Source organism: Rhinolophus sinicus, linkage group LG04 (genome assembly GCF_036562045.2).
Source record: "Rhinolophus sinicus isolate RSC01 linkage group LG04, ASM3656204v1, whole genome shotgun sequence".
Lineage (NCBI taxonomy): Eukaryota > Metazoa > Chordata > Mammalia > Chiroptera > Rhinolophidae > Rhinolophus > Rhinolophus sinicus.
The window spans coordinates 173,504,504-173,520,941 of NC_133754.1; the positions used below are offsets into that span (position 1 = coordinate 173,504,504).

The following is a 16,438-nucleotide window of genomic DNA, read 5'->3' on the forward strand; positions in this document are numbered from 1 at the left end:
GTCTCCTACAAGGCATTGTTCCTGGCTCACTCCGTCCTGGAAGGGGAAACCTGGATGGAACTCACACACTTTTCTCAGGGGAAGCCTTTAGCCAAGGATCCTGCCCCACCCAATCCACAAGACCTGTCTTTGACAGATAACAACTCTTCTCCCCTGTGGTAAGAACATCTGGTGATGAGAGGCGGGTGGGAAGATTTCAAGAGGAAGATTTGTCCAAGATTGTGGAGTTCATGTCGCTAAATGCTAGCTTAAGTTAATGGTGAGTTCCTGAGTCAAGGACTGCAAAATTTCCCTTTGTGGCCACTGGTGACCTCATTTTTCTAGTACACCCATTTTCCCTGAAGAGGCATCCGAGGGAGGCAGGCTCTCCAGATGGTGGGCTTTCATGGTTGGGTCTGTGGGTGGGGGCAGGAAAAGAAAGGTCAGAGGACAGGAGGGGACAGGCTTAACTTAGACCCAGACTGAGCTTATCTTTGCCTTTGCAACGGAGGTTTAGATGTTTGGTTGAGGGAGTTGTGAGAAGGGAGATTTCGATCAGGTCCATTGCAGGCACATTTCCATGAAGGCAAATTGGCTGCTGAGAAGTCTAGATCCCTTAACCCAGCAAAGGGTGTTACACATGCTGGAGGGATGGAAGAACATGAAGGTGAAGAGTATGGTCTTTGGAACCAAACTGTGGATTCAAATCTTGGTGCTATCACTAAGCAAACTGACAAAGCGACTCCAACTCTCTATGTTTCACTTTCCACATGTGTAAAATGCGGATATATTAATACCTACATCGGTAAGTAATGCTATAAGGATCATTAAAGTACCTAATATAATGCCAGGTCCATATATGTACCCACACAGATACATATATTTGATAATTAAATGAGTGACAAGGCCCTGAACTTGTGTGTTCTCTAGATGGAAGCAAATTAATGAATGTAATCAAGTTGTAATTTGTAATTATTTATAGACAAAAGTAAATGTAGACACGTTTGTGTTCATAATTATTTTGATTATTTTTTGTATTTTTCCAATGGGGAAAATGTATCATTAGAACCAAATATCAGATAACAAGATGCTTTGCTTTGGGGTAAGTATCTGTGAACTGACTACCTTTTTGTTTTTCTAATCAATGGGTGTGTGAGGGCAAGGCATTTCCTATTTATTGTACACCTACTCTGTGCCAGATGCTTTAATTAGAAGCAAGAGCAGGAGCAGAAGAGAAAAGGAGGAAAAACAAAAGGAGAGGGAAGATGAAAAAGATGGCGGAAGAGGAAACAAACCGCAGCTAATATTGATCAAGTTTTAAATCATCCTAGGCATTGCTAAGTGCCTTTCATACGTAACCTTACTTAACCGAACAGAAACTCTATGAGTTAAACCATCCTCATGTTACCCTCACGGAGATTGAGTGATTAAGTTATATTTCCATAGTATGTGGCAAAATAAGAATGTAAGTCTAGGTCTATCTGATTCTTATACCTCCTTTTCTTTACAACTATCATCTTATAGAGTATCCATAACTATCTTAGAAAGCAGGTCTTATTATCCCCATCACACAGATAAGAAAATGGCGCTCACGTAGGCTAAGTCACATGTACAATGCCATCCAAAAGGTAAGAATAAAATCTGGAATTCAAATCTATTTCTCGTTGACATCAAAACTTGGGCCCTGTAAATGACATCTCATTAAAACTCAAAAATTTCAAAATCTCACTAATAAGTCTGTTCACCTTGAATGTAACTAACAACCTCCTGAAAATAAAAAAAAGTAGACAAATCTACGTATCTCTGTATAAATGTACGTAAGTATGTAAGTAAAGCAGGTAGTCAAAGAACATCATTTCATGCAATGCCGTTACATTGTAGCATTGATGAGATGCCGTAGGAACTTAATTGTTGTTTATATCAATTAGGCTATGGTAAAATTAGCTTCATTATACGTCATTTCGTTTAATGGTGCAGAACCTATTGATGGCATTAAATGAGGACTTACTGTATAACAGTACATCTACCTATAGGTATATATTTGTATCTCTATTTTATCCAACTCCATTAAAAACGGATACCTGCACATTTGAGAAACAACAACTATGAAAGAAGCACCATGGAGGGATGGACGGAGCTTCACTAACGTGCACAAGCAGCTACCATGCTTCCACTTCCTGGTATGCCCCTTGATTTTTTGAAGGGAAGCAATAATTTCTGGAAAAGGATACAGCCTGGGCAAGTTAAAGTTGAAGTGGCCAAGACCAAGCTCTTTTAAGGATGGACTGACACCCCCCAAAAAAAGGTTGAAAAGGGGGTTTTGGATTGAGTTAACAGGAGGCCTCTGTTGTGTTTTGAGACAAGAACTCTGATTAGATGGTGGAACAGAACCCAGCTTTCAACGGGCTGAGAGGTGACTAAGAAGTGAGAACAGAGCAAGATGTTTTGCCATCAAGGAAAGGTAAACAAAAAGCTAGTGACAGAAGGGACTCTAGAATCCAAGGAAGGCTACTTGATGGTAGAAGGGCTCGCCCATGTCCAAGTGCACAGGAGAGAGCCTATGGTGAGGTAATCTCTAGAACTTGCACAGGCTGAGACCACAGGCTATGAAACCAGGAAAGCATGTGTGTCAATCCTGCGTCTATAACTACTGGCTGTGTGACTTTGAGAAGAGATATCTCCTTGAGCCACCCAAAGGCTATGTTTGAATACCTACTATGTGCACTAAAGATAGAAACTATGGTGACTCAAGATAAACACAAAAGTCTAGAAGCAAAAGACTTGGATTCTACCTTTAATTCTGCAGGCAAGTGAAGGAGCCTCTGTGTGTTCTAATTTCTTTCTTCATAAATCACACATGATAGAAGACCACAGATATATTGCGTTCTTTCAGAGGCTGGGATAATAGGGAGGGCTGGGATAAGACAGTCTGAGGTAAGAATCAGACTGATACGATGAAACGCTATTGAAGGAGCTGCGGATATTTACCAGAAGAGAAGTCCAACCAAAACTTACGAGGAAGACACCTTCAAGTACCTGAAAGACTGTCACGCAGAAGCAGGAGGGAGGACTCACGTTTAGTGAGCTGCATCTGTGTGCCAAGCACTGCTGCTAAGTACCTTCCAGGGATTATCTCAGTTAATTTGCAACACAATTCCAAAAGGTACACATTGTTGATCCCGTTTCATTGAGGAGAAAACAGAAGCTGAAAAACTTCAGTAATGTGCCCAAAGGCACACAGAAATGTTGTGGTTAAGCTGATACGCGAGCCCTCATTTCTCTGATTCTAAAACACATGCTCTGTCTAGGAAACCAATAATAGATAAGTGTCTTCCAGTATAGCGCTGCTGGATAGAGCTAGAAATGACAAGAATAGGAAATGTATAGGAAAACATTGACTCAACACCAAAGAAGGATGTCTTAGTAGTGAGAGAACAGGCTGCTAGGGGGTCACTGAGCATGCCACGTATTATTGGGAGTATTCAAACAGGCTTTTGGGTAGGGCGGCACAGAAGAATCGTTAATCTGGAGAACAAGGTGATGGTACAAAGGGTATGTTTTGAGTCCTTAGCTATTAGAAATACAAACTTGCATATTTACATATAACATTATATAATGTTTAAGGTGAGAGAGCAGGTGATGTAGGCTGGGCGTGAGATGATCATTGTGGAAACTAGAAGGTTGGGAGGTACATGGCATTCATTACACTGTTCTCTCTATCTTCACATCTGTTATACTTTTCCAAACTAAATTGTTTGGGCGTTGGGTAGGAGAAGACCCAGGGATGAACAGTGCTCCCCCAAACAGGAAAATCTGCAGGTGAAGCTAAAAATGGAAAGAAGCACAGAGGCCAAGGACAAGCCACACTCGTCGAGGGTTTCTCCTCCTCTCAGGACCTGAGTGTATGGCCTGGAATTGTTACTGCTCCGAAATGACAGGGGCGGCATGACTCTGTTGAGCAGAGAAGGCACTGCCCAGATTGACGGGCTGTGTAATGGTACGAACTGATGCTGCTTTCACTGGAGCTGCCCGGTGAATTGCGAGGCACATCTGGAACGACTCTTCTTTCTTCTCCGACTAGAGAGAACTAGACAGAGGGAGTTGAATTGTTTGTGAATTCTCTCTGGGCCTTCAGCATCGCTGCTGACTGAAGTTGCCTAATGACCCAAGAAGAGCCCCCTGTGAGCAGGGCTGAGCTCCAACAGGGACAAGGCCTGCAGCTCACTCTGTTCCTGGAAGCCCAGCACCATTTTGGCTGGAGCCGCCTTTGCAGAACACCCTGAGATAAATGATGGCTCGGTGATAAGTGAGCGGTTGTGGATTCCAGCCCTGGCTCTGACATGTGGGATCCCTGTGGGGGTTCAGAGGGTGGTACCTACCTTTTCTGAGACTCAGTTTCTTTATCTGCAAAATGATAAACACTGATACCTGCATAGGCCTATTGAGAGGATTCAAGGAGCCAGGGCATGTGAAAGCAGCATGTAAACATACCCATGCAAGATGGTAACTCATTTGCTTCTCACTCATTCATTTACTCTCATTAAAATTATATTTATTGTATGTCTTACTATAGTGTAGCATACTAGGAGCTGTTGGTACCATACTTAGTAAGTTTGACCAGACCCTGGTCCCATGGAGTTTACCCCCTAAAGAATGGGAAAATATTCTGACTCGGTATAAGGATGGACATTCTAGAAGTGAGGGAACCAGGATGCTTAGGGGTCACTGAGCACTCTGTTACGGGGAATGTTCAAACACAGGCTCCATAAACTTTGCAAGGTGCGGTGGAAAGGAATCAAGACGTAGAATAGGATTGGACTAGATGTTTGTACAGTGTCTGCATTCCTGAATTGACCTGCTCTTTCTTCCTCACAGGCACTGTAGTCATTACAAAATAAAATAATAAAATGTGGAGGATGAGAAGGAGGACAGACAGACATTAACCAACCGATGATAAAACATCAAAGCACAATGAAAAACTAGGATAAAATAAGATTCAAGCAAGTAAGTAAACAAATAAGCAAACACGGGGGCCTTATCAAATCCAGAAGCCATAGCAGTCTATAGGTGAGTAGCGTTAGTCAACTCAGTGGAAAGACGTGAGGGGAGGGGTGAAACACATGCCACATAGAGAGACGAACATGTGCCAGGATGCTTTGGCATGATAAAAGATAGTGTTTTAAGAAACTGGAGGGTCACTGTGACTACAGCACAGAGATCCAGGACAGTAGAGGTACAAGATGAGTTTGAAGGAGTCGGAAGAGCCAGTCCAAGCAGCCCTTGGTAAGCACCTTGGTTTTGATCCTAAGAGTAACTGGAAGCCAGTTAAGGGTTTTAATCAGGAGAGTGAAGTGAACAAATTGTAGTTTTGAAAATATCATTCTGGCTACAAGGAAAAGAATGGATTAGAGGGGCAACGTTCATTGTTAGCCAGTTTGGAGGCTACTGCAGTAGTCCAGGCAAGATTGGAGCAGACTGGGCAAAAGTGAGCACATTTGAGAAATCCTTCAGAAGAAAATTCTATAGGATTTGTTAATGGGTTGTAGTGTTGGGCGTTTGGGTGCAGACAGGAAAGAATGAGAGGTACCGAAGATGTCTTATAGGTTTCAGGATTACAAGAACTGAGATAGAAAACACCATCAGGAGACTGGCAAAGTCATTTATGGCAAATGAGGAGAAGCCACCATCTTTCCGTTGGATGGAAGGAATCAACCCTGTAATGAATGAGGGTCAATCAGTGCAGACTGCAGACATTTTTCAAAAATGTTGGGCGTTAAGTAAAGACATCAAGATACGACAACTGGAGAAGAAGATAATATCATGCAGCAATAGTGTCTATAGTACACATTAGACTTCCATTTATTACACTTCATTTAAGAAGTTGAAGGAGGTAGCTCGTAGGGAGAGTGTATAGCGAAGTTGGAAAAGCTCAGGTACCCAGGTCAAACCCTGGTTCTGGCAGTTCCTATTTGTAAGACCTTGAGACAAGGTGATCTAACTTTTCCTTGCCTCAGTTTTCATACTGGGAAAAGCAAGATAATAATAGTGCCCACCATGCGAGGTTAGTACCCACCAGGCGATGAGAGGATTTGGTGAGCTCAGTACGGAAAGGGCTTGAGCTGAGCTCCTGGCACAACTGAAGTGCTCAGTCAATGGTTGTTATTGAAAGGCCACGGGGTGGGGGGGGAGACATTCTGCTGTTCTCTTTTTTTATTACATTTGCTAACTGAATTCAATGTCCCATGGCGTGGGGGCAGGAACCATAAGTGCTCTACTCTTGGACATGCAAAAATGTTTCATTTGCTAAGTCTGCATGTCTTGTATATTTTATTCAATCTGGGAGTCTTCTGGTCCCATGAAATCGCTCCGTTTTCCAGTTTTGCAAGTAGGCAAGCCAAGCATTAAGTTCCTCTTGTGTAATGGACCGTGAGGTGAGCATGTTGAGTAACATGTGGATTATTTCCCTCTCTCTTCTTTGATCTCCCCTCTTGCCAAGGATTGCATGATAGTCTCGGCCCTGGCCAGCTCACCTCCTTCTCAGAACGCACAAGAGATGAAGAGGAAGTGCCCACAAGAGCACAGAGGATTTACACCGGATTTTAAGAAGTGCTTGACTTTCTTAATCCCTAGCATGGGATTAACCCCTGAAGGATTTCCAGAATGAGAAAGACGAAAGACATACTAAGCGTGATTTGGGGTCGTGGTTCTCAAGCTCAGGTGTATGAGAATCATGTGGGACGCTTGTGAAGATGTAGATTCCAGCATCTCCCCCCACCCCACCCAGAGAATCCCAATCAGTAGGAAGAAAGCAAGGATCTGCATTTCTAACAAACGCCTCCGCCATAACCACCCCAAGTGATTCTGACGGGCTTTGAGTCACTCTGAGATCCAGGCATCCACACCCCACTAGGCACCCCTGGCCTCTATTACACTTCTTCACTTTCCCCCATCCCCGTCATTTTCTAATGTACTATATTATTTACTATTCTGATTGTTTATGTCTCTCACACGTGCTCCAGTAGAATGACGTGTCCAGATGGTGAAATATATGCCTGTTTTGCTCCCTGATGTATCCCAAATGGCCAGAACAGAGCCTGGTCCAGAGAAGACCCTTGGTAAATATTTGTTAGAATTATTTGAATTGAAGTCTCCCAGCCATCTTATGTATGGGCTTCTGCAGGTACTAACTGGTCCTGCGATTTTAGTGTTCTACAACATTTGGGTCAAGAACATTTAGAAAACGTGCTGATGCCATGTACCTTTTTCCCAGGGGAAAAAAAAAATCACAATTATGTATAATTCTGCATAAACTTTCTGGAGATGGAGATCCAAAGACCCTTTAACATTAGGGATTTGAAGACCCCAAATGAATAACCTTTGCCATGAAGCAGCCCTGGTCCCTGCAATTGAACCTTCAACTGTTGCTGTAGTTGTTAGCCAAAAACTCACATCTAGACAAGTCTTTCCCTTGACCCCAAATCTTGCAGGACTTATTACAGTCTACATGGTACCCAAATCCTTCAGCACGGCATTCAAAGTTGCCCACATGTCAGCCTTCCGCATATCACTTCTCCAGTTTTCTCTCTCCCAAATCTTGCAGGCCTGTCACTAGAGTGACAAACGCGTAAACTTTAGACACACACATCTGGATTTGAATTCTGAGCCCCCAGGTCATCAGCTGTGTGATCTTAGATAAATTATCTATCTCTTAAAAGCCTCAGGTTTTGCTTTTTAATTTGTGAAATGGGCATAAGTGTGTATACATCAAATGCATTGTAGCAGGACAGACAAAGAGTACTTATACAGAGGATGCCAAAAAAAAAAAAATGTATACACATTTTAAGAAAGGAAACCTGTATTAAAATTATAATACTCAATATATACTGATAACAAAAGATGAATACAAGTCACATTTGACTTCTGCAACTACAAGAGGTGCCCAAAGTGGTTACCCTCAGCGTCCAGACACTTCTCATTACGGCAAACTACTGCTTGAGCAACACTGAGCAAAGTGTCCACTTGTATACATTTTTGGCACCCCCAATACACATATTAATACACATAAAACACTTAAAAATGCCAGGGGTATAGCTGGCACTCAATCATTGCTGGATTTCCGTATGATTTCACTCACATGTGGGACGTAAAATAAAAAGCAATAAAATAACAAACAAAACAAAATAAACAAACAAACTCAGTTGCAGACAACAAAATAACGGTTACCACAGAGCAAGGGTAATGGGGGATGGATGAGGAGGATAATGGGGGTCACGGTGATGAAAAGAGACCAGACTTTAGTGGTGAGCGCTTAAAAAAGTACACAGATGTTATATTATAAAGTTGGACACCTGAAATTTATGTAATGTTATTAACAAATGTTACCCCAATAAATTTAATAATACAAAATACATTTAAAAGTTCTTGGGTTTCATTCTTCTATTCTCTATGCTTGTCACATAGTATTTGACGTAACTTTCTTTCCCCTTCTTTTCCAGTATATCTTAGTCTAGACCAAGGCTTGTCAAACTTTTTTCGTAAAGGACTAGACAGTAAACATTTTTGGCTTTGCATGTTATACCATCTTCTGTGGCTACGACTCAACAATGCCACTGTTACAGGAAAGCACCATAGGAGGCATGCATACAGACGAGTATGGCTATGGTTCATAAGCTTTATTTATAAAAACAGGTGGAAGGCTGGATTTCACCAATGGGCCACTCATAGTTTTCTGACTCTGGCCTAGACTAGCTTTGGAATTCTACAAACCTGGGTTCAAGCTTCTCTGAGCCTCAGTCTCCTCACCTATTAAATAGGGATAATAATAGTACTTCCCTCGTAAGTTGTTGGATGATTAAATGAGATAAAGCACTAAAGCCCTTGGCACAGTTTTTGGCACACAATAGTTTCTTCATCATCAGTGGACTTGCCTCCAGCTATTTTACTATCTACCCATATCTACCTTCTCTACCCAAAAATCCTTTCCAGATTCTCCCTTTCAAGAGTTTCTTTCTCCCTCTTTCCTAACATGGTTGGAATGTGTATTGTAGTATTTGAAAATAAATCACGCATTAATGCAGCATGTGCAAGTCATTATAGTTACTTAGGTTGCTCTTTTGCCTCATCCAGTTGACTATGAGCTCCTTGAAGGCACAATCTATGTCTTATTCCCCTCTGTATCATATTTCCAGCACAGGATCTGGTATACATAAGCACCGATGCAAGGGGATGGGGTTATGGTGGTGGTGACGGTGGTGGTGATAATGGCGGTGATGATAATGTGGGGGGGGGGCAAAATCTTGGCTGTTAATTTCTTTTCAAAGAGCAGTTATTTGGAATTCTCTTCTCACTTGGAGCCAAGAAGTGTAAATAGAGAAAACAAGTCTTTCTGGCAGAGAGGGAGAATCTTCTGGAAGGTCACACAACCACAACAAGACCAAAATTATACATGGCTCTTCCTAGGGCAGAATGAAAAGAAAAAAAAAAATTCTCACATCATCAGAAGCCAGGGGACCTGAACACTAGAAAAGCATTATCCAGATCTAGAGAGTATTTTACAGTCTTCAAAACTATAGCAAGCAATCTCCTAATGTTTCTAGATGAGGGCCCTGTGAGGAAAGCTAGCAACACCCATTTTATAGTTCCATAGATGAGGAAACTAAGTCTCAGAGCGAGGACAGACATTTCTGAGGTCAGAAGCCTGACTACGTAGCCTTCAGACTTAGCTGTGTGAGCTAGGACAAGTCATTCTTCATTTCTGGGTCTCAGTTTTAACTATTTGTAAAATAAAGAGGTTGATCTGTAATATAAACAGGATATAATTTTAATATCCCTCTCTAGGCATATATACTGCGACATTGGGATAGAGGATAAGACATGTATATCTTTCTCTTTCCCATATGAATTTAAGGAGTAAAACTGGAAACACTCTGGAGAAAAAATAATTTGCAGGGCCCAGCATGCCTCTCCCATCTCAAAATACTTCCCTTATTCAGGGTAGAGTTAGACCTGACCCTATCACAGCGCCAGAAGGCACCATGGGTAAGGTTAACCTGTATTTCTCACCTCACAGATAAAGAAACAAAGGCCGAAACAGAAGCATTCATGTCCAAGGCCATATAACAATCAAGGGTGGAGCCTGGCTCGGATTCCAGGTGCCCCAGTTCTCTAGTCCTTCCACAGAAACCACCTCAGCGCCACATGGATAGGGAGAGATACTGTAATGCCTGCTTTACAAATGAGTAAAAACAAGGTCACCCCGGCAGCCAGTGGCAGAGTTGGGATTCGAATCCGGCTCTTCACTGAGACACCGCCCTTTCTCCCCCTTGGGCTCCTCTTCTTCTTCACCCAAAGTCTAAATTAACGGCCACACAAAGTCTTGTACATGAAGCACTAGTGATGCTTAGCCAAGCTCTATGGCTTTGGGCGGCGTATGGATCATTTACCAGGGGGAGGAAGGAGATTTGCATATTACTCAAACTCTCCATTGTAAAGACTTTTTTCCTGCTTTACTTGTTCAAAACCAGGCGCACAGAGTGTAATGAAGGGTTCCTTTCCAGCCTGGGTAGAAGGCATCATCCTTTCCCGTGCATTCACAGACATGGACCCAAGGAGAACCCAAACACCGAAGGAGCTAGGGCCCCATGGTCTCCAAGGCTATCCAGAACACACCCTTTCCCTGGTACAGGATCAGAGACCAGAACTGCCTCCACAAACTTCAAGCGAGTCACACCCCCTCTCTGATACTCCTGACTGTATCATGCAATGGGACTCAGGAGTTGAGGTGGCACCTCAAATAACTCAGGGAGTCAGGAGTTCTCACTCAGAAGAATGGTTCCATTCTGCTTTGGAAAGTCTATAGGAGAGGACATTATTTTATTCATATAACGGTATCTTTTACCTACAGAGTATGAGCTCCAGAAATGTTTATAAAGTGAGGAGCTGCTCTGAAAATCCCTCCATTTGTAATCTGCCATTTGGGTGAACCAATGACCCTTCCCATACAAAACATTTAGATCCTACTCTAAACGTCACATCCCTAGCACTTTGGACATCTGCAAAGTTATCAAGTACTACCTAGAAGAGAAGGTACCAAAGAAAGGGGCCAGTTTAGACAAATACTCTTTTTTATTATTATCATAGAAAAAGTCTGCCCATGACATGCTAGGAGCCAGGCTCTATGCGCATTACCTCATGGGATCTCCATGAAATCGGGATCGTGAGATCACAGTTTACAGATGTGGAAACTGAGGTTTGGAGAGGTCATACAGCATCACACAGTGAACAGGGGATTGAGACAGGATTCCAACCCAACGGGGGTATAGCACAGAGCCTACACTCTCTGATTGCACTTAGACAATATCTCCTGCAGGGAACTCAGAAACTCACTCCTCCTATCAGCTTTTTTTTTCTTTTTTTTTTTTTTCAGGTAGGAGAAGAAAGGCCCAGAAAGGAAAAGGGCTTGCCCCATGCTTGCTATGACTCAGTGTCAGAGACTAGGGCTTTGTGTGTGCGTGTGCTTTATGCATATAGTCTCCGTCTCCAGCTGCAGAGAAGGGCAGAGAGCTGGAGACACCCTGGGAAAAGGAGTGATGGTTGTTGAGAAAAGGTCGAAAAACAAGTGATGGAAACAATGAGCATGGCTGCTTTCTCATCACACCAGCCTGGCTCCGTGGCCACATCCCCTTCTCCAGGATCATTTCCAGACTTGCAGTGAGGCTGTCCTACCCACTCCTACCACCTGGAACCCTTGGAAAAGCCTAACACACCCTGCAGCCCCTAGATTGCTAGGAAACTTTAAACAGGCCTGGCTTGGGGTTTAGGAAAGGGGGAAAAGAAACTGGAGACTTGGAGGAAGCCAGCTCTGGTCAACCAGCTCTAACGTATCTGTGCAGGAATTACCACAAGGAGCAGAGTTTAGAGCTGAGGCGACAGCAATGTCCCTGCTGTCTGCCTTAACTCCTCCCTGGCTCCCCACCCCAGGGACCCAATGTCTCACCAACACAGCCTTCACCACTCTGCCTGGCCTGGTCCTGCCACCTCTCCTCAGCATTGCCCAGGGAACTACCCCTTAGTCCAGGCCCCGACCACACAGGTTCTCACTCAGTTCTTCACGGAAATGGGCCATGTTCGCTCATTCTTCAGGCCTTTGCAGCAGCGGGACCTTCACCTGGCATGTGTGCAGGCTCCTCCCCTGCCCCATGGACCTGGCCCCTAAAGACTCGGTTTCCATATGACTTCCTCAGGGCCTCCTGTTACATGCTTTGAATCCACCGCCCTCGACTTCTCCCGGGACTTAGCAGTCTGTCTTCCTTTATCTATATGATTGTTTCATGAATATGTTTTCTCCACAAGTCTGTAAACTCCATGTAGATAAAGATCGTATCCACCTGACATACGCTTCACTTCTCAGGGTGTGTGACACAGTACTTGGCATATAGTAGGACTGAAAAATACTGAATTAATGACGCGACGACCAGAGCTTCAGGAGCTCCAGATCTACCGTAAGGAGAACAGTGACATCTAGTGGCTGCTTTCACACCCTTGGGCCTCTCTGCTAAACACGTCATCAACGGGCCTCAGGAAGCCCTCACTGGATCGCCAAAGAATTGAATATCGTGGTGACTCTCAGGGAAGCTGGCACAGAATTCAGACATGGGGTCGTCTGACTCCTAAGCAAAGAGGAGAGGAAGCACCAGTCCTCTGCTACCACACATGAGCCAGGAACACGTCACAAAAGTCCCAGGACTTGGTATTGTGCCACAGTACTGCTGAGGAGAGGGAGGCCCCGAATGACAGTTGTTGGGGCACGTCCGCAGAGCAGTGAGTGGCAATGTTAACAGCGTCACTCACTTTGGTAGCTTTGGAGGCATAGCTCAGTCCTACGCAGCTACCAAGGTGCTACTATGCTCGTCCTCACTGGCACGGCACTGGTCAGGCCCAGCCTGGTATCCACTGGAAGCTTCAGCAGCCTCCTCACACACCTCCCTCCTTCCACTGTCACATTTCCACAGTGGACTCTCACCCTGAAGCCAGAGGAGTGGAGATATATACGCATTTGGCTTTTCTGCTATTGTTACTTCGGGGAACTTGGACGCATAGAATTAGACTATCCGCCATGCGTGGTCCATGACTCAAGCTCCTTGTTGTAGCAGCATGGTGAGGCTTTACGCACTCATCCAGTTAGCCAGTGGGTGACGAGTGGTCAGGGAGTTAGCGACTTTTAACACTTTGATAAACTCCCACAAATCCATCACCCAGAACACCAGCGAGGAACCGGAGTACGTAAGTGTAACCAATGCCCTCATGCCATCACCCTGCCTCCCCTGACTCAGGATTACCATCATCCTGCGTCCTACGGTCACTGTTTCCTTGATTCCACGTTTAAGTGGTTTATTGCATCTGTATGTATCCCTACAAGGTAGTGTGTTAGGGGTGTGTGTGCGTGCGTGTGTGTGTGTATGTGTGTTAGCTTCAAACAGTGGAAAAGGTATCATGCTATTGAAAACGTATCTTTGACACTTATTTTTTTCATTTATATTAAGTTCACGCATCTCACAGTGTCACTATAGTTCACTCGTCCTGGCTGTGGTGCAGTATTCTGTTGGGTGCACGTTCCACATCGTCACTGCTCTCCCACTGATGGCCACCTGGATGGTGTGCAGAAGCCTCCTTCTGCCACATAAATCGAATCCTCTCGGCCTCCTGCTAATCCTATTACCCACAGCCTCCCACTGCTCTCTAGATAGTGTCCAAACGCTATGACCTAGCTTACAATACCCTAAACGATCAGGCTCCTTTTGACCCCTCGGCCTCATCTCTGCTCTCTCTCCATCTCTTCATCTTAGTCATGGGGAATTTATTCCTGTCTTTGTACAGACTGTTCTTTTCTGCCTGAGATCATCTCCCTGATACTCTTCCTGCTTTCTTATCCTCATCCCTCTCGGTCCTCTGTGAGGCCCTACCTGACCACTCACCACCCACGGGCACTTAGTCCAGTGGAATGCTATGGGAGGGGCACAGAATCCATAGCTTCCTACTGGACTTGGTCTCCTTGAGACGTCCAGGGCTGTGTGGGAGTTTCTGTGGAAGGAAGAGAGGGGACCAAATAGAGATGCTTTATCCACCTTCCTCTTCCTCACTGAAGGGATAGCATCACTCCTCCTGATTTTAGGGACTGGGGTTCCTGAAGACTGTGTTTGGAAAAAGTGTGCCGAATACACAAGTTTGAAAACCAGTGAATCAAATCGTGCACATGACCTACTGTAATTGAAAGTGAGAGACACAGAAAGAGGAAAAAGAGAGGATATAATTTCATGATTAAACATGTCGTCTCTGAAACAGACCAACTTTCAGCAAACCACTAAACATCTTTGAGGTTTCCTCACTTGTAAAGTGGGAATGACATTAAAATAAACCATACAGAATTGCCATTTTTATATATAAAAGATGGTCAAAGGTCAGCAATTTCAAATGAATCAACCCAATATTTATAAGGAGATCATAGCTTTGAAGGGTCGATTGAAAGAGATAATCCAAGTACAGTACTGATTAGATACTGCTAGGTTTTCACAAAACCCGTATCTTCTTCTCCTGAGCACATAGATAGAATACATTCCCCCATCTCCTTGCAGACAGGTGTGCCCAGCGGCTGAGTTCTAGCCAATGGAATGGGAGCTGAAATGACAGTTGCCACTTTCAGGCTTGGCCCACTGCACTTCTCATGTGCAACCCTCCATGTTCATTCTTTTCTCAACCTGCGTGGAAGCATCAGGTTGAAGGAGCACAAGATAGAATAGGCTGGATCCCTGAACTCCTTCTCAGAGTAAAGCCACTCATCAATCAGAAATATCTATTTGGGACTCTGTACAACCCAGAAATAACCTGTATGGAATTAAGCCATTGAGATTCGAAAGTTTGTCGGTTTTACCAGCTCCTGTTATGAAGCTATCTGTGTACTTAAAACATGGTGAGACATCAACAAATGCTAGTTGTGATGGTGATGATGATGACGATGACGACAGGACAATCCCAATGGACAAAGGGCCCTTAGGGCAGGAGGTAGGAGGGTTGGTACTTAGATTCGACTTAGTGCATGTGTCAGGGGAGCTCACCTCCTTGGTCCCGTTGTCTTGAATGAGGGTATAAAGGGGCACCACACGGTTGATTTCCAGCAGCACCGGAGTGGGGCTCAGCTGCTCCTTTCCTGGTCGGCGGCAAAGGTGGCAGGTAGATGGACAGCGGCCTTTCTCCTCACAGCGGATCTCTACACCTGAGATGAGCTGGTCATCCGAGAGCATCTGGGCAGTCAGCAGACCTGAGAGGTAGGTGATGAAGGGCATGGACTTGAGCTCCTTCTTGCTGCCCAGCTCTGTGGTCTCTGGGGAGGGAGAAATAAATTCAGTATTGTTGAATTTAATCAATTTAAGAATCCAGTGTGCTAAGGAGCTGGTATCTGTTGGAAAGGGAAAAAGATGCTAGAGAAGCTTTTTGGAAAGAGGACTGGCCTGAAGGTGTGGAGTCCAGAATGGAACCTTATGCTACCATCTACGTGAAATAGTCCCCTTTCTCGCTTTGTTCTCACTTTCTCCGTATTCAAAGACGGTAGGGGGACCAGAGGATTCTCCAAGGACTATACAAGATGTAAATGTTTAAGGGTTTTGTCCCCCAACCAGAAAGTCCTTTCTGTCTACTGTCAATTTACACAAATTCTATCTTTCTTTTAGAAACTCACTCCAGTCCCTATTTTTCAGGAAGTCCCATGTAATAGGGAAAACACAAGTTTTGGAGTCAAGTCAATTTCAGTTGAAATCTCAATTCTGTGCGATAACAGCAATGCAACCTTACAAAAAAGTATCTTAACGTCGAAGAGCCTGTTGTGATTAATTCTGTAAAATGTAGTTAATGATACTGAGTTAAATAGTTATGAGTGATAAATGAGATAGAAGGCGGTGGACCCGTCTGGAAAAAATATAATTTTCCCTTTCTTTATGTGCTCATCTGTCCCCTTGTTCAAACTTCCTTTCCTGCCTCATTCTTCACGTGCACACCGAGATCTGAGTCACGCATGCTCCATTCTGTGCTCTCTCTTGATCCCTACGACTCGTACCTCCCACTTCTGTGCCTTCGCTCTGCCTGTCCTGCTTTTCCGCCTCTGCCTCTTCAGGTCTTTACCACCTATCCCTACTCCATGCCAAGGTGACCCTACGCAGGAAGTCTTTCCTCCTGGCCCCATTCCTTCCTTGCCGAATAAGCATTTCTGCTTAGAAGACCTTCTCTTGTTAAGCTCATTTTCTCATCCCATTTCCTGCTGGCCTCTTCAACCATATGCTCAGCTCTTGGAGACCAGGGGCCAGGTCTTCCACTCTTGTCCCCACCTCTTCAGTGCCTAGCATGGTGCTAGGAATATATGTGAGACTTAATCAAAGAGGAAGATTATGGAACTCTAAATAGCTAGAATGAC

General features: G+C 44.2%; 1 protein-coding gene across 4 annotated transcripts in view; it reads right to left on the reverse strand.

The window, feature by feature from the left end:
• Positions 1–16,438, reverse strand: part of ASTN2 (astrotactin 2) — an 839,920-nt gene that overhangs the window by 166,563 nt on the left and 656,919 nt on the right. For all 4 annotated transcript variants that reach the window (XM_074330925.1, XM_074330926.1, XM_019731189.2 and 1 more), the window contains one exon: positions 15,090–15,355. In XM_074330925.1, the coding sequence (XP_074187026.1) occupies positions 15,090–15,355 (266 nt within the window). The remainder of the gene's footprint in view (positions 1–15,089; positions 15,356–16,438) is intronic.